The sequence below is a fragment of the Oryzias latipes genome, chromosome 3 (assembly GCF_053564925.1).
Source record: "Oryzias latipes strain Hd-rR chromosome 3, Olatipes_Hd-rR_3.1".
NCBI classification, from domain to species: domain Eukaryota; kingdom Metazoa; phylum Chordata; class Actinopteri; order Beloniformes; family Adrianichthyidae; genus Oryzias; species Oryzias latipes.
Window position 1 is genome coordinate 41,710,001 of NC_136239.1, and position 18,095 is coordinate 41,728,095.

The window sequence follows — 18,095 nt, forward strand, 5'->3', positions numbered from 1 at the left end:
ACTGAACATTGAAGCAAGTGTGCGTGGACCTGTAAACTCCGCCCCTTTTTGTTTTGCAGGGCGTGGAAGGCGACCCCGGGATCAACCAGCGAGCGCTCCGCCTGCTGTTCGACGAGGTGACGGAGAAAGCGCCGGACTGGGACTACAGGATCACAGTGAGCCTGGTGGAGATCTACAACGAGACGCTGCGGTGAGACATCTGATGACTTCCTGTGGGCGGAGCCAACGTGAACGTGGAGTTCTGAAAGAAAAGGAGAATGTTGTTTTCATGGAGAGTCAGCTGCTTTCTTTGTCTGAAAACCATCAGGCCGTGATTCTGGCTGCGGTTCTGGCTGCGGTTCTGGTTGTGGTTCTGGTTGTGGTTCTGGCCGTGGTTCTAGCCGTGGTTCTGACCGTGGTTCTGGCGTTCTGTCCCCGCAGCGACCTGCTGAGGGAAAACCCGACCGACAAGCTGGACATCAAGATGAACCCGGACGGCAGCGGGCAGCTCTACGTTCCCGGACTGACGGAGAGGACGGTTCAGAGTCCAGAGGACATCAACCGGGTGAGAACTTCCTGTTTGATGGTTCTGGACTCGGATCCTACCCAGAACCGCCAAAGTCAGCCGGTGACGAGCGTGCGTCCGTCCGTGTGTGCAGGTGTTCGAGCTGGGTCACGCCAACAGAGCGACGGCGTGCACCAACCTGAACGAGCACAGCTCGCGCTCCCACGCGCTGCTCATCATCACCGTGTCGGGATTCAACGGCGCCACCGGAACCCGGACTCAGGGTTCGTCCGTCTGTCCTGAGGGGCGTCGCCCCCTGGTGGACGCTTCCATCTGAACTCCATCTTCTGCTGCAGGGAGGCTGAACCTGGTGGACCTGGCCGGTTCGGAGCGGATCGGGAAGTCCGGCGCCGAAGGGAGCCGTCTCCGGGAAGCTCAGTGCATCAACAAGTCTCTGTCTGCGCTCGGTGATGTCATCAGCGCGCTGCGCGGCAAACACGCCCACGTGCCCTTCAGGAACTCGCGCCTCACCTACCTGCTGCAGGACTCCCTGAGCGGCGACAGCAAAACCCTGATGATGGTGCAGGTGAGACCCGGGGCCGCTAAGCCCCGCCTCCCCCCGCAGCCTCCTCCAACCGCCGCCTCTGTGTTCAGGTCTCTCCGTTGCCCGGCAACATGAGCGAGTCGGTCTGCTCGCTGAAGTTTGCCCAGAGGGTCCGCAGTGTGGAGCTAAGCTCCTCCTCCTCGACCTCCAGGAGGCACGAGAACTCGTCCACCTCGTCCTCGCCGACGCACGACAGCGTTGAGGTAAGACCCGCCAAAATAAAAGCACAGTTTCCCAACAATCAAACCAAAATAAAAGTCTGTTTTACTGAATGAAGGTTTAGTGAAACGTTCTGAGTTTGACTTTGATGTTTTTTATCATCTAAATGTCGTCAAACCTCTAAAATCTCCTGACGGGGCAGAACATTTCCCACAATAAAACTCACTCCTGTGACCTCTGACCTCTCTGCAGCTGGACTCCCCCCCAGTGACGCCGGTGCCCCTCCCCATCTCCCGGGCCAGCAGCGCCGGCTCCACCCTGTCCTCCACCTCCAGAACTCCCAGCAGCTCCCGCCGGAGGTCCCAGTCCCAGCTGGCTGCAGGTGCTCGCACACGTGACGCACGGACACACGTGACGCACGGACACACGTGACGCACGGAGACACGTAGACGCGCAGACACACGTGACGCACGGACACACGTGACGCACGGACACACGTGACGCACGGAGACACGTAGACGCGCAGACACACGTGACGCGCAGACACGCGGGCAGCAGGCGGCGGGGTGGGCGGGGCCTCGGGGTGGCCGCGGAAAAACTAACAGAAAAATCCGACCAGCTGCTCATGAGACCCCTCTAAAATGTGCTTTGACATTCTAGCTATGACCTTCTTGACTCCGCCCCCCTGCAGGAATGTTTACTCTAACCAACCGTTTCTATGGCAACGAAGAAACAAGCTTCAGTTCAGAACCGGACCTTTTAGTTGACGCCTCACAGCAGCTCACTCAGTGATGCCCGTCACCATGGCGACCTGCCAAACATCATTCGCCTCACTCCTCTGCCGTTGACCCCGCCCCCTGGGGGAGTGGTGAGCTGCAGATACAGCCGCGCTGGTGAACCATTTAGGGAGTTCAGCACCCACCCCCCCATCTGACCCCTTAATGCTGCTCAGAAGGGGGGGGGGGGGGGGGGGGGTTGGTCCTGTTGGTAGAGACTTTGGCATGACCAGACGGGGGATTTGAACCCACGACACGACTGTTGAATGATTGACAGCAACTGACAGTATTCGCTCATTTGAAGATTTTTGTGTTCAAGTGGGTTTTCCACCTAAACAGCGGGGGGGGGGGGATCAACTCCATTTGAATGTAAAGGTGAGTTTTTGTGTAAAGTCTGTTTCAGCACATCTGCTCTGAAACTAACCAGGGAGGGGGGGGTTACCATGACGACTTCCAAACATCAAGGAAACTCAAACCTTCTTTGATTCTGTTCATTAAATTATAACATAAACAAAATGTTTTGGTCACATGACCTCTGACCTCCTAAAGGCAGCGGGGTGCGACAGAGTGCACTCTGGGAAATGTGGTCTCACTGCCGCCTCCTGAACGCTGCAGGTCTGAGCTGTAAGAGAGGAGGCGTCCCGCTGGCCGTCTGTCCTCCTCCCTCCTCTGTGTCCTCATTCTGTGGTCTGGTTGGTTGGTTTGCAGACAGACAGGTAGACAGTGGCGGCCCGGTGGTGGGGGACGGCGGGCAGGTAGGTGGGGGTGGGGGGGTAACTTGGCATGGAAGCTGTCAGCATGGCATGGCACCTCCCTCCTCCACCCATCTAACAGTGTTGGTGTTTGTGCGTCTTTGACCCCCTCCCCCCTCCGCCCCGCCCTTTATGCTGCTCCGCCCCCTGGAGGGGGGTCCTGCTGAGGAGCAGGGCATTGTGGGATTGCTGGCTCTGTGTGTGCTTTGATAAATTTGAAAACACTGCTGTTATAAGGCTTCTGGAGACCCCCCCCCCCAATCACACACACACACACACACACACACACACTATGACGAGACAAGAAGCAACAACTGCTGCTTTGTTGTCCTCCACCTGATCACGCTATGGAGGTAAACGATGCTTAAAGTGTGTCTGTGTGCGGAGTCACACGTATGTAATGTGAAGGTCATGCGTGTTCTCATTTCACTCACTTCTAAGTTGCAAATGAAAATATTAAATATTTCCTTTCAATTTTTTTTGTGCTTTCAAAAAAATGTCTGCCAACTTTTTCATGCGTTGTGTGTCATCCTCTTTTTTCCTATCTTTGATTTGCTGACATAAGTTTCAGTTTAGTGTGACCAAGCTGCCATCAAACAGCTGCTGATTGGTCCAGATTCTAACCAATCAGGTGTCTCAGTCTCATATTGACGGTGCTTGGAGGCAGACGTGGACTCTGGACTTTGTGTCGGTTCTGAGATTCTGGCCCGTTTCTCTCAGAGTCAAACCCAGAAGGAGCAAAAATCACAGAGTTCTGGATTTATTCATGTCAGCGTAGCGACCAACACGTTTAAAATGTCTGCAGCAGAAAAAAACGTCTGAGCTCCGACTCTGTTACACTTTATTACGATCTAGATTTTTATCTGAACTACTGTTTTATTTTAATCAATAAATGTTGAAATATGAAGAGAAAATAGCATTTTTTCCATTAATTTAGTAATTTTCTTTATTTACTTTGGACAAAAGCACAGGAGTTAAATAGTCTTTGGTGAGGCGTCCTTCTCCTGATTATTACTGCTGTTAATCTGTTCCAAAACACTTATGCAGCATAAAATAATATGTGCTTTAAATCATTTATTGTTTAGTTTCAACACACAGATCTTAAAGAAAATCAAAGTTTCCACCAATAATTTGCTCTGCAGGATCCACAGATCATCACACAGACCTGTTGATTTAATGTCAGCAGATAAACTTTACAGTTTTCATAAATTCACAAATCTGACTAAATCAAAATTAATCAATGCTACAAAATAAAAAAAACAGAGAAAGAAAGAAAGTATGAATAATTGTTAAAATAATTAAACATGAAATTTTCTTCACCCAAAGAGCCAAAAATGCAGGATAAAGGAGCAGCAGCTGTTTGATGAAAGCTTTGACAGCTGAAGCCAAACCTATGAGAGCAAAATCAAAGATAGGACAAAAGAGGATGAGGCACAACGCATGGAAACATTTGAGGGCAAAAAGAAAGTTGAAAGCAAAGAAAATTGGAAGGCAAAAAAAAGTAAATTAAGTTTTTGAAAGCGAAAAACAAATTTGAAAAAAAACGTTTGAAAGCAAAAAATATTTTGAAGGCAAAACATTTGAAAATAAGTTTGTGAAAGCAAAAATAAAAATGTTGAAAGCAAAAAAAAAGTGAAAATAAGTCTGCCGGTGCTGTAGAGCGGGGTGTCGTCTGCGTAACTGACAGACATGTTGTCCTGCATGGGGAGAAATAAAAGCTTCAGAGACAAACGGGGCTTCATAGAAAACATGCAGACGTCACCCCCACCCTGTGAGAACAGAGACCGGATCGTTTTATGAATCTGCTGTGAGTGACGGCGCTCAGGTAAACGCCTTAAAGCAACGTCTTCACCTCCGTAACTGATCCGGACGTCTCCGTATGGTCAAAGTGAAAGACGTCCGTCCTCTACTAACTTTAGCATGTTCTGGTTAGTCATGATGTTTTCCAGCGGGATCCCCTCCCTCAGCTCCTCCCTCTTTTGGGAGAGCTGTCAGTCAATCCTCAGAAGAGACGTCAAACCGTGACTCTAATGCTTCAAAGCTGCTGGAGGTTCTGTGACATGAAGCTACCTTCACACAGAACACGTGACACATGGTGTTCACATTAGACCAGCAGGGGGGGGCTTTTCCTAGTGTACGTCCACCACCTGCAGGTGGAAGAGGTTTGGAGTGAAATGTCGTAGCGTGTAAATCTGGTGAATCTGGCTCCAGACTGATTCCATTCCCATAAAAGAAAGAGTTCCAGCCCGGAACAAACCGCAATTATTCAATCCTCAATTTTAAACGGTTGGCTCTTCTGGGAATTAAATGGGACGCCATCCACACGACGAGTCCCTATGGGTCAAAGTTCAACCTGGCATAACTTAGCGTGTTCATAGAGCCTGCAAATAGTCGTAAACACGCATCAACGTGAGGTTATGAACGCAGAAATGATCGACTTGTTGTGAACGTTGTGAAGCTTAGGTTGTGTCTGAATTCCTTCACTGCTCACTCTATAGAGCGTTCTCCAGGTTCTAGTTTGTCTGAATCTACAATTCCAAAATCCAGAACCCTAGAAATTTCCCAGAAGTCTCTGCGAAAAAACAGTGTGCATCAATGCTCACTAGATGGGTGAATAAAGACCACAATGCATTGCATTGGAACATTTTTTGCCAAAAAATGTATTTATGTATTTTTTTAATAAACCCTCATTTCTATCTTCAGAAGACAGTGGATCATATATAATCATAGCTAAACGCTCATATCTATTAGATTTTAATTTTGAAATCGATGACGTCATATCCGCCGTTTTAAAACGTGAACGCGGCGTCTGAACGGCTTTTAGAATTCAGGACTCTACATAGAACCGCACTATATAGATTTTTAGTAGAGGTTATGGCGGGAACTCAGACACAACCCTAGAGTTTCCTCTGTAGACTGGAAGGTCCTGCCTTAAGGTTAACCCTTGTGCTATCCCAGGCACTTTAACGTTGGGAGTTGGGTCATCTAGACCCACTAGACAGTGCTCTGAACCTTTTTTCTTCAATGATTTGTGATCTTCACTGGTGTCCATGGATTACATGAAATCTTTCCACCTTTATCCACCTTTGTCATGGTAGGGAGAACACGTCAATGGAAGGGGGGGGTCATATGGACCCCATAGGGTAGCACAAGGGTTAAAGGTGAAGCCATGTTTTCTCTACAGCTCTCCCTGCTGGTCGTGAAGAGAGACGACCCTTCTATTTGCTAAACACCAGCGTTGCCGCCGGCAAAAGCAAAACGGCGTGCTTCTTTGATCTTTGACTGGTTACGGATTAGCGCAACTCTTTCAACGTCATTCCAACAAATTGTGAAGCTTTTGTTAGAATTGCGTTAATTCCATAAGGCGGTTGGAAGAGTTGCGGCGGTCGTTGAAGGGTTAAAAAAACCCTGACTGTGTTTTTAGAGGATTGTGGGAAATGAGGCCTTCAGCTTTACATGCGTGTTTTCATATTTATCATCACCTGTGTGGGTGTGGTCAGGCGTCATGTGACCACTGACTGATGAACTCTGTTTTCTGCAGGACGACTGAAGCTGACGGCCTAAAGGACGGACGAAGGGGCAGTTCCCTGCTGGGGCGGTTTCCTGCTGGGGCGGTTCTGTTGGTTCAGGCGCTCCTGCTGCTGATTGGACCATGCACTCCTCTTGGCGCCCCCTGCTGGACTGAAGTCTGTCCGTTTCCAGAATCAGTGTTTTCTTTGAAAATTTGCACTTTAAGGTTTTAATTTTTGTTTCCAACACCCCCGTGAAGGAGGTACATGTTTCGTTTGTCTCTATTCAGATTTTGCTTTGAAGTTCTACTTTTTCTTCATATTTTGAGATAAAACTTTTATTTTGAAATTGGAGTGGAAAGTTCAGACTTGGAGAACTTTCCAGTTCAGAAGTTTTTCATTTGAAGAAACTGAGATTGGTCTCATGCTGCCTGCCTCTCCTGTAGCTTTCCTTTAACCAATCAGGGTACTTCGCTAATGCCAGACTGTCCAATCAGAGCAATACGAGGAATTGATCTCGTGTCCGAGCCGGTTTCTTCTTCTGCAGTTTGTGTGCTTTTTTTTGTATTTCCTTTTTAATAAAACATTCCACCACGAGCCTTTGAGTTTTCATGACATGAAGGGATATTTAAAACAAGATAAACACAGTTTCACTCAAAAGGGGAAAGTTGTAACACTTGTTCTATCCTAGGCACTTTACCATTGGGAGAGGGGTCATCTAGACCCACTAGACAATGGGTCATCTAGACCCACTAGACAGAGCTCTGAACCTTTTTTCTTCAGTGATTTGTGATCTTCACTGGTGTCCATGGATTACATGAAATCTTTCCACCTTTGTCCACCTTTGTCATGGTAGGGAGAACACGTCACTGGAAGAGGGGGGGGGGGTCATCTAAGATAGCACAAGGGATAAAATAAGACTGATGGAGTCAAACCAACAACCTTTGACATTCCTCAGCATCTTGCTCAAGGACACTTGGCAGAGGTAACTAGGAGCTGAACCACCAACCCTTCTGCTGGGAAGACAAAGGCAAAAATGTCTTTTTTTCCAAAAACTTTATTTTAGAAAAAACATCAAAAAGTAAACAGCAGGAAGTGAAGTCATCGCCGCCAAGTCCAGGTTCACGGAGCCTCGTCCAGCGGCGCCAAAACGAGCTGCAGCTCCAGGAAGGTGCTGCCCAGACGACCCACCTGCGGGGCGCGGCTCTTCACCGTGACGCTCGTGGTCTTCAGGAGTTTGCAGCACTGCTGGCACTTCCGGTGTCTGCGGACACAAACGGGACTAAATGCAGGTGGCAGGCTGGGACGGCGCCGCCCCCTGCAGGACACACGGACTCACCGCTCCTCACGCGTGATGTCGACCCCGACAGACGGCAGGGCCTTCAGGGTCTCTGAGATCAGAGCCCAGAAATGCCTCATGATGAGCTTCAGAGACGTGGAGCCGGTCTGGATGTAGCTGAGGACACGCATGAACACACGCATGAGAACGACCATGAACACACGCATGAACACATGTATGAACACAAGCATGAACACACGCATGAACACACGCATGAACACACGCATGAACACACGCATGAGCACACGCATGAGCACATGCATGAGAACGACCATGAACACACGCATGAACACATGTATGAACACAAGCATGAACACACGCATGAACACACGCATGAACACACGCATGAACACACGCATGAACACACGTATGAACACATGTATGAGCACACGCACGAACACACGCACGAGTACACGCATGAGTACACGCATGAACATATGCATCAGCACACGCATGAGCACACGCATGAACACACGCATGAACACACGCATGAACACACGCACGAGCACACGCACGAGCACACGCACGAGTACACGCATGAACACATGCATCAGCACACGCACGAACACACGCACGAACACACGCACGAACATACGCACGAACACACGCACGAACACACGCATGAGCACACGCATGAGTACACGCATGAACACATGCATCAGCACACGCACATGAGAACACGCATGAACACACGCACGAACACACGCACGAGTACACGCATGAACATATGCATCAGCACACGCATGAGCACACGCATGAACACACGCATGAACACACGCACGAACACACGCATGAGTACACGCATGAACATATGCATCAGCACACGCATGAGCACACGCATGAACACACGCATGAACACACGCACGAACACACGCATGAACACACGCATGAGCACACGCATGAACACAGGCATGAGCACACGCATGAGTACACGCATGAACACACGCATGAGCACACGCATGACACACGCACGAACACACGCATGAGTACCCTCATGAACACACGTATGAACACAGGCATGAGTACACGCATGAACACACGCATGAGCACACGCATGACACACGCATGAACACACGCATGAGTACCCTCATGAACACATGTATGAGCACACGCATGAACACACGCATGAACACATGCATGAACACACGCACGAACACACGCATGAGCACACACATGAACACACGTATGAGCACACGCATGAACACACGCATGAGCACACGCATGAACACACGCACGAACATACGCACGAACACACGCACGAACACACGCACGAGCACACGCATGAGCACACGCACGAACACACGCACGAACACACGCACGAACACACGCACGAACACACGCACGAGTACACGCATGAGTACACGCATGAAGATATGCATCAGCACACGCATGAGCACACGCATGAACACACGCACGAACACACGCATGAACACACGCATGAGCACACGCATGAACACAGGCATGAGCACACGCATGAGCACACGCATGAACACAGGCATGAGTACACGCATGAACACACGCATGAGCACACGCATGAGCACACGCATGACACACGCACGAACACACGCATGAGTACCCTCATGAACACATGTATGAGCACACGCATGAACACACGCATGAGCACACGCATGAACACACGCACGAACACACGCACGAGTACACGCATGAGTACACGCATGAACATATGCATCAGCACACGCATGAGCACACGCATGAATACACGCATGAACACACGCACGAACACACGCACGAGTACACGCACGAGTACACGCATGAGTACACGCATGAACACATGTATGAACACACGCACGAACACACGCATGAGCACACGCATGAGTACACGCATGAGTACACGCATGAACACATGCATCAGCACACGCACATGAGCACACGCATGAACACACGCACGAACACACGCATGAGCACACGCATGAGTACACGCATGAGTACACGCATGAACACATGCATCAGCACACGCACATGAGCACACGCATGAACACACGCATGAACACATGCATGAACACACGCACGAACACACGCATGAGCACACGCATGAGTACACGCATGAGTACACGCATGAACACATGCATCAGCACACGCACATGAGCACACGCACGAACACACGCACGAACACACGCACGAACACACGCACGAGTACACGCATGAACATATGCATCAGCACACGCATGAGCACACGCATGAACACACGCATGAACACACGCACGAACACACGCATGAACACACACATGAGCACACGCATGAACACAGGCATGAGCACACGCATGAGCACACGCATGACACACGCACGAACACACGCATGAGTACCCTCATGAACACACGCATGAGTACACGCATGAGTATACGCATGAACACACGCATGAGCACACGCATGAGCACACGCATGACACACGCATGAGTACCCTCATGAACACACGCATGAGTACACGCATGAACACACGCATGAACACATGAACACGCGCATAAACACACGCATGAGCACACGCATGAGCACACGCATGAGCACACATGAACACACAAGAGCACACGTATGAGCACACATGCATGAGCACACGCATGAACACGCATGAACACACGCATGAACACACGCATGAACACACGCATGAACACACAAGAGCACACGTATGAGCACACATGAGCACACGCATGAGCACACGCATGAACACACGCATGAACACACGCATGAGCACACGCATGAGCAAACGCATGAGCAAACGCATGAGCAAACGCATGAACACGCATGAGCACACGCATGAACACACGCATGAACACACGCATGAACACATGCATTAACACACGTATGAACACATGTATGAGCACACGCATGAACACACGCATGAGCACACGCATGAGCAAACGCATGAACACACGCATGAACACACGCATGAACACACGCATGAACACACAAGAGCACACATATGAGCACACATATGAGCACACGCATGAGTACACGCATGAACACACGCATGAGCACACGTATGAGCACACATGAGCACACGCATGAACACACGCATGAACACACGCATGAACACACAAGAACACACAAGAACACACAAGAACACACAAGAGCACACGTATGAGCACACATGAGCACACGCATGAACACACGCATGAACACACGCATGAACACACGCATGAACACACGCATGAGTACACGCATGAACACACGCATGAACACATGCATGAACAGACGCATGAGCACACGCATGAACACACGCATGAGCACACGCATGAACAAACATGAGCACACGCATGAGCACACACATGAACACACGCATGAACACACGCATGAAAACACGCATGAGCACACGCATGAACACACGCATGAACACACATGAACACACGCATGAACACACGCGTGAACACACGCATGAACACACGCATGAGTACACGCATGAACACACGCATGAACACACATGCACATACGCATGAGCAAACGCATGAGCACATGCATGAGCACACACATGAGCACAGGCATGAGCAGAGGCATGAGCACAGGCATGAGCACAGGCATGAGCACACGCATGAGCACACGCATGAGCACACGCATGAACACACGCATGAACACACTCATAAACACACGCATGAACACACTCATGAACACAAACATGAACACACACATGAACACACATGAACACACGCATGAGCACATGCATGAGCGTACGCATGAGCCCATGCATGAGCACACGCATGAGCGTACGCATGAGCCCACGCATGAGCACACGCATGAACACACGCATGAGCACACACATGAGCACACGCATGAGCACACGCATGAACCTACGCATGAACACACTCATGAACACATGCATGAACACACACATGAGCACACGCATGAACACACTCATGAACACAAACATGAACACACACATGAACACACGCATGAGCACATGCATGAGCACATGCATGAGCACATGCATGAGCACATGCATGAGCGTACGCATGAGCCCACGCATGAGCGCACGCATGAACACACGCATGAGCACACACATGAACACACACATGAACACACACATGAGCACACGCATGAACACATGCATGAACACACTCATGAACACATGCATGAACACATGCATGAACACACTCATGAACACATGCATGAACACACGCATGAACACATGCATGAACACACGCATGAACACATGCATGAACACACTCATGAACACATGCATGAACACACACATGAACACACGCATGAACACACGCATGAACACACATGCACACAGACACACATTTGAATGAGGCCTGCAGGAAGCAGCAGTCTCTCTTTCTTCATCTTAAATGTCCATTTTCTGCATGGGGGGGGGGCAAACGTTAGGATTCGTGGGCCACAAACGGTCCTAAAGTTTGACCGACGGGCCGAACCAGAACCGGACCAGAAGCATGAAAACATGCACCTCATAAGAGAAAGAAAAGAATCTGGACGAGAACATTCTAGATTCAAACATTTTGGAGTTTTTTTATTTTTTCTCGTTTTCGCGCCGACGGCTCGATTCCCTTCAGGAAAAAAAAAAAAAGAAAACGTAGGAAAACGCTGCGTTCATGGAACGATGGGAAAAATGACTGTCCGAGTCAGTTCTACCACTGAACACAGGTGTCTGTAGAGCACCGCCTACAGGGAGACTCTGGAATTACAGGCCAAATAAAATGAAGGATTATCAATAGAAATGATCCCAGTTTAGGGGGCAGTAGTCCCCCCCCCCCAGTTCTGGACTTGAATCGTTTGTGTTCAGTTGTTAATGTTTGTGTCAATCTGTGCGACTGTGGGCAGAAACACAACGGTCACCTCTCGTATTTGCTCTGCAGCAGCTTGTGGACCTGAGGAAGGAGGAGGGTGCAGGCGTCCAGACTCCAGAGAGACCTGCCCCAAACAAACAAACAAGCTGTGAGTGTGTCAACGTGTGTGCATGCACGTGCACGTGCTGCATCCTCACGGCTGCAGGTTGATCTTGTTCAGGATGTCCACCACGATGGACAGGTCCTTCATGGAGACGGCGGTTTCCAGAGCTTCCTGCAGACAGAGACGGCGTTTGAACCTTCAGCCACATTTACAAAAAGAAATCTGCAAAATCAGATTCAACAGATTTTTCCTGAATTTTAGATTCATTCGTTTCCACATTTATCAGCCGTTAGGTCGTCGGCTAAGTTTTTGCATTTCCCTGAAGCCAATGAGCAAGGCACTTCCTGCAGCTTTTTGTGGATAACCCTGAGCGTTTCTTTCCTCTGGTTGTGGAGCTCGCCGCTGCAGCGCCTCTCACAGCGGGCTCATGTGACCCGCCTCACCTTGGAGCCGTCCCGGGTCCACACGGCGGAGACCGTCTGCAGGTTCTTGAGCCGGCTGCTCAGGATCAGCATCATGGTGTCGTGGCCTTTCCGGATCTGCGCCAGAACCTCCTCGTCGCTCAGGGCGGCGGCGCTGGAGTCGTCCGATCCCGACAGGAAGTCGTCCACGTTCAGCCCGATGGGCTCGTTCCTGCTGCTCGGGATAATTCTGGGTTTGGGCTCGACCGGGTTCTGAGGGGGGGGCTGGCAGGCGGGGCCGGCGGCTGGACGCTTCCCGCTGGAGACGACGGTGGGCTCCACCCTCTGGACAGGCGTGGACGTGGCGAGGGCCGGAGTCTGTGACAACCAACCAACAAAGCTACACTTTTTGCTGAAACGGTGAGGAGGTGGGCGGAGCCGGAAGCAGAGCGCCACCACGCTGCCTTCACTGACCTGCAGCTTGGTGGGAAAACAGGAACCGTCCTTCAGCTGTCGGCTGACCGCCACGATGGTGTCTGACAGAGAAGAAGGCTTTTATTTTGGAGTGGTGGTAAACAGGAAGTGGAGAACCTGGCCTGACCCCGCCCGGACTCACCGGACTCGCCGTCGTCGGGCGGCGCCGGGAACGGCTCTGTCATCCGGGGCGGCGTTCGTGCTGAGGAGAACGGATCGTTATTGACCTGCTGTGTGGAAACGTTCAGGCGGCGGCGTGGCTCCACCTACAGATGGCGTTCTTCGGCTGGAAAATCTCCCTGAAATCCTCGGCGTTGTGAATCTCCGCTGACAAAACTTTCTCATCCGCCTCGTCCTCGCTGGGGCTCCGCCTCTCTCCATCAGGGCTCCGCCTCTCAGATTCCGACCGCTGCTTCACCCTGATGACATCACAGCGTGCGTTGGAGCGTGATTCTGCGAAGAGGAGGTCGCCCCTCCGCCCGGGCCGCCCCGTACCTCTGCGCGCTGCAGGTGGTGGGCGGTCTCTCGTAGCTCCGGCGCAGAGCGGCCCCCCCAGGATCCTTCTTCTCCGGGTCCGGTTGGTCGTCCGGGGCGACCCGGTATGGCGCCGATTTGCCACTCTTCTTCACCCGCTTCAGATCCACCACGAAGGTGGAGACGCTGGACAGCTGATGAGACGCGCCGATCTGTGGGGGGGAAGGGATGAGGGGGTCTGCTGGCAAACGGCAGGTGCCATGAACGGATGAGGGGGCGGAGCTACAAACCAGCTGCTGGTTGCACACGGCCAGGTCCGACACTTTCCCCCACCACACCCGCACCACGTCGATGCAGCGGTCCGGCTCCCAGCCGAAGACCCGCAGAGAGTCTGTAGCTCCGCTGAAGAGGCAGGAGCCGTCCGGACTGAAGCACACACACCTGCACACACACACACGCACACACACAGGTCAGGGGTCAAAGGTCACACTAAACCTGAGCCGCAGGAATCACCTGATGGCCGACGTGTCTCCTTCCAGCGTGCCGATCATGGTGAACTTCTCCAGGTCCCACAGCCGGACGCTCCTGCAGGAACAGAGGAGGGTCAAGGGTCAAAGGTCAAAGGTCGTTTACACTTGAGATCGTTAGTTTGTGAATCTACGGCCTGCGTGACGATTTATTCAAATGAGACAAAACGCAGAAAAGGAGGTGAACAAGTCATGCACGATGATGCTGCTCGTTCAGTTCACACCTTAAGAGTGTGGGGGCGGAGCCTCACGTGGCGTACCTGTCTGAGCTGCCAGAAGCTAGCAGGTACTCGTTGGGGTGAAACTGAACGATGTTCACGGCTGCAGAGTGAGACTTGAACTCAGTGATGATCTTCCCCTGACTCAGGTCCCACAGCTGATGGACAGGAGGCGTCAGAAGCAGCACGCTGGGGGGCGGGGCTTGTCAACATGATGACCCGTTACCTTCACGGTGCAGTCGTCACTCGCTGAAGCCAGCCACTTCCCGTCAGGGCTGAAGGCCAGACTGCGCACCGCGTCAGTGTGACCCTGAAACGAGGAGAACAGCGGAAACAGGAAATTGCTGCGACCCAATCGGGTTTCTGTGGAGGATCCAGAGGATCCGGAAGATCTGGATCCAGAAGATCCGGATAATCTGGATCCAGTAGATCCAGAGGATCCGGATCCAGGAGATCGAGAGGATCCGGAAGATGCAGGCTCACCTTAAACCGGAACACGTAACCTTTCCTCCGAACGTCCCACAGCTGACAGACGGTTTGAGTGAGAAGACACCAGTCATTAATGGTGAATCTAAACACATGCACGCTCACATGCACGCTCACATGCACACCTTTATGTTGGTGTCCATGGAGCTGGAGGCCAGAAATTGTCCGTATGGATGGAAGCCCAGACTGGTGATGCTGGCTTTGTGTCCCATCAGAGTTTGAAGGACTGCAGACAGGAAGCAGCAAAGTCACATGACTGCCGATTCTACGGAGGCCCCGCCCCCCTGAGAGTGACAAACTGTTGTCTTGATTTCACACAAACATAGAGACACGATGGCAAAAAACTGAAATAAACAAATAAACGTTGGTTAGTCATTTCTATGATTGTAAATAAAACTTTTCCCTCTAAAAGTTTAGCGGCTGCAGAAACAACAGCAGACTCTGCTAGAAAAGGAAAGTCGTCGTGTCGTCAGTTCAGACGTCCATGTGCAGCTTTCTCATGACTGCAACGGTTCTGCTCATCCTGTTTGACTGGTTCTTGTTTTCTTATGTAAATATTTATAAAGTATTGTTCAAAAATACAAAAAACAACGTAAAGGAAGAGACGACAGAACAGCCGAAGGTTTTCTCTGCTGACGGAGAAAAAGCAGAAAAATGTTTCAAAAAAGTGTTTCTGAATCGTCCTGAAGACATCAGGAACGTAGAAACGTGGCGGCAGAAACTCTGGTTCATGTGGTGGAAAGGACCCGTTTCAGAGGCCTGCGTGTTGGGGGCGTGGCTTACTCTTAGCGGCCTCCAGGTCCCAGACCCGTATGGATCCCGACTGCGACCCGGCTGCGACCTGCTCCTCCGACAGGCTGAACTGGATGCACTCCACCGCCGTTTTGTGGCCAGTGAGGCTCTGAGAGGAAACGGAGCGGAGCGTCAAGACACACACTTCCTGTTTGAAGCTGGTTAAAAACCGAGGTCAGGTCACAGGTGACCTCTGGGGGGCGTGTCGGCCTCTGATCACTGTGCATCACGCCAACAGTCCCTGGTTCATGTGAACGGGAGGAAACGTTTTAATGAACGCCATTTTATCGGCTCAGATGAGGGCGTGGCCTATTGACTGGCAGGTGTGTTTGATCCTCATTGGCCTATTTTTGAGAAGGGATCGATGACATCACACCGCCCTGCAGCACAGAGCGAGGAAGGGGATGGTGGACCTCCTGGTTCCGTCCCGGTCGAACCCGCTCTTCAAGAAACAGTTCTGGAAATCAGCGTTGTTTCAAAATAAAAGCTCTCACCATGATGCAGTTGGCCTTGTTGAGGCTCCACAGGTTCACCCGGCAGTCCTCTCCGCCCGTGGCCAGCAGGCGGCCGGTGCTCTTCCCCAGAGCCAGGCAGGAAACGGGCCGGGCGTGGGCCTCGAACTCCTCTGAAGCACACAGACGGCGGTGAGACAGCGACTGCGCAGCTGCAGGGCAATGCGCAGAGGAACTCACGCAGACGCCAGTAGATCTTGGTGGGGTTTGCAGCAGCCATGCTGGACGCAGACGCAGACGGGCCTCAGCGTATGCAGAGGCGTCCCGCCTGGCGGGGGAGCCGCCTTCCTGGGAGGGCGGGGCTTCCTAAAAACAAAGAGTTCAACCCGCTTTGGAGCTGAAACCCAAACCCAGCAGAACTCATCCAGAACCTCATCCAGGAACCAACTCCTGCAGGAGGTTCTGATTCCGACCCTGAACTAATCCTGGTCTGGGGAGGTCCAGATGCTGGATCCTTTGGACCTTCAGAACATTTCACAGACTTCTGAGGAGAAAAGGTTCTGCTGGAACCGTCAGGTCCTGTTCTGCTGAGTTCTAAGGTCAGAACACCTGAAGACTTAAAGTTCGAGCAGGAACATCAGCGGAACTCGATAGTTGGGTCTAAGTTCTTCTACTGAAAGTTCTGGACGGACCAGCTGGAGGACAGAAGGTATAACAGCGAGTCTCGGAACCCTGAAGACTTCCGGGAGGTTCGGGTCCAAACGGAGGAGCGTCCGTCTCTGTGATCTAACTTAATCCGCTTAGGAAACTCTGACTGAAGGCCGGCTCTGCCTGCTCTGCTCCAGGTGAACTCACCTGACCGTCACCACACCAGCCGCGGGCTAACGTTAGCCGCCCGTTAGCAGCCTTTCCCGACGCTTCCGTCCCGGGACAACGGCGACCGGGAGCGGCGAGTCCTCCTGCGAGGGTCCGCTGCAGAGAAGCGCACGAGCGGGTCCAGACGGAGCGACGCGTCGCTGAGTTTTCTAGACTGGCTGCTGCCCCGCAGCTTAGCAACGGATGCCTACGTCACATCCGCTGACGTCATCTGAGCGTTTTCCTTCTTTATTTAAAACTTTACTGAAGGATTTTTAAAATATATAATTTATGCCTAAATGTATTTGAACCAAATATTTTAATAATAATTTAACAGCAACATCATTAAAAGGATGTTAAATTGGCTAGAGCAGCGGTCACGTGACTGACGTCATCAATAGAAGACTTAAACTTTATTAAAAACATTATCATTAACAAGTCTGGATTCAGAATCCATAGACGTGTTTATGATAGAGATTACTATTCGAGGTAATGTTGATTATATAGTTGCTGTTCGTTATGTTATGTATGATCCATCAATTGTCAATAAAGTTAAAAAAAACTTGTTTATGATAGAATCACACAAACAGACAAAACCGCAGAAAGGAACAAATCAAATAAAAGAATCGCAGAGCACATTAATATTATTCACAAACTTCAAACATGGTCCAAGTTTTAAAGCCTCAATAGATTCTTCATCTTTCTTAATTTCACAGATAGAAATGGGGAAGGAGGGTTTTTCATTAGGATATTTTTAATGTAATAATTAACCAGAATGACGATGAGATGAGTTAGATCCTGTTTTCTTCCTTGTATTTGAAAAACCGTAGGTGTAAAGCAGAGACATCAGGAAGAACGTGTGACGGCCGCAGGTTCAAACCCCAGAACACAAAGTGCACAAAGTTTGAGTCCAGGAGAAATGTGTGAAGGTTTCA

General features: G+C 50.8%; 2 protein-coding genes across 21 annotated transcripts in view; one reads left to right on the forward strand and one right to left on the reverse strand.

Annotated features, from left to right (window-relative positions):
- kifc3 (kinesin family member C3) overlaps positions 1-6,881 on the forward strand; it is a 35,672-nt gene extending 28,791 nt beyond the window's left edge. For 11 of the 20 annotated variants that reach the window (XM_078944746.1, XM_078944742.1, XM_078944745.1 and 8 more), the window contains 8 exons: positions 60-190; positions 421-544; positions 639-768; positions 841-1,070; positions 1,139-1,291; positions 1,500-1,629; positions 2,639-2,778; positions 6,317-6,881. In XM_078944746.1, the coding sequence (XP_078800872.1) occupies positions 60-190; positions 421-544; positions 639-768; positions 841-1,070; positions 1,139-1,291; positions 1,500-1,629; positions 2,639-2,778; positions 6,317-6,325 (1,047 nt within the window). In that variant the 3' untranslated portion in view covers positions 6,326-6,881. The remainder of the gene's footprint in view (positions 1-59; positions 191-420; positions 545-638; positions 769-840; positions 1,071-1,138; positions 1,292-1,499; positions 1,630-2,638; positions 2,779-6,316) is intronic. The other 9 variants (XM_078944750.1, XM_078944749.1, XM_078944738.1 and 6 more) reach the window with 2 other exon arrangements.
- A 442-nt stretch (positions 6,882-7,323) lies between these two features.
- katnb1 (katanin p80 (WD repeat containing) subunit B 1) lies at positions 7,324-17,394 on the reverse strand. The gene is made up of 19 exons (XM_023953778.2): positions 17,161-17,394; positions 16,546-16,671; positions 16,348-16,478; positions 15,845-15,962; positions 15,187-15,287; positions 15,059-15,100; positions 14,802-14,885; positions 14,618-14,733; positions 14,344-14,415; positions 14,121-14,271; positions 13,852-14,042; positions 13,627-13,775; positions 13,499-13,558; positions 13,357-13,418; positions 12,925-13,260; positions 12,576-12,652; positions 12,428-12,502; positions 7,624-7,740; positions 7,324-7,548 (listed from the first exon to the last, which is right to left on the reverse strand). The coding sequence occupies exons 2-19, from the start codon at positions 16,583-16,585 to the stop codon at positions 7,407-7,409; spliced, it is 2,064 nt and encodes a 687-aa protein (XP_023809546.1). The 5' UTR covers positions 16,586-16,671; positions 17,161-17,394; the 3' UTR covers positions 7,324-7,406.
- Between the last annotated feature and the right edge of the window lie 701 nt (positions 17,395-18,095).

What these genes read in the sequence shown, in the direction of transcription:
- katnb1 (XM_023953778.2), bottom strand. Translation starts at nt 16,585, where the DNA reads ATGGCTGCTGCAAACCCCACCAAGATCTACTGGCGTCTGC. An exon ending in CCAGCCGAAGAACGCCATCT is followed by an intron (nt 13,559 to 13,626) that starts GTAGGTGGAGCC and finishes CGTTCTCCTCAG; the next exon opens with CACGAACGCCGCCCCGGATG. An exon ending in GCCCGACGACGGCGAGTCCG is followed by an intron (nt 13,419 to 13,498) that starts GTGAGTCCGGGC and finishes CTTCTCTGTCAG; the next exon opens with ACACCATCGTGGCGGTCAGC.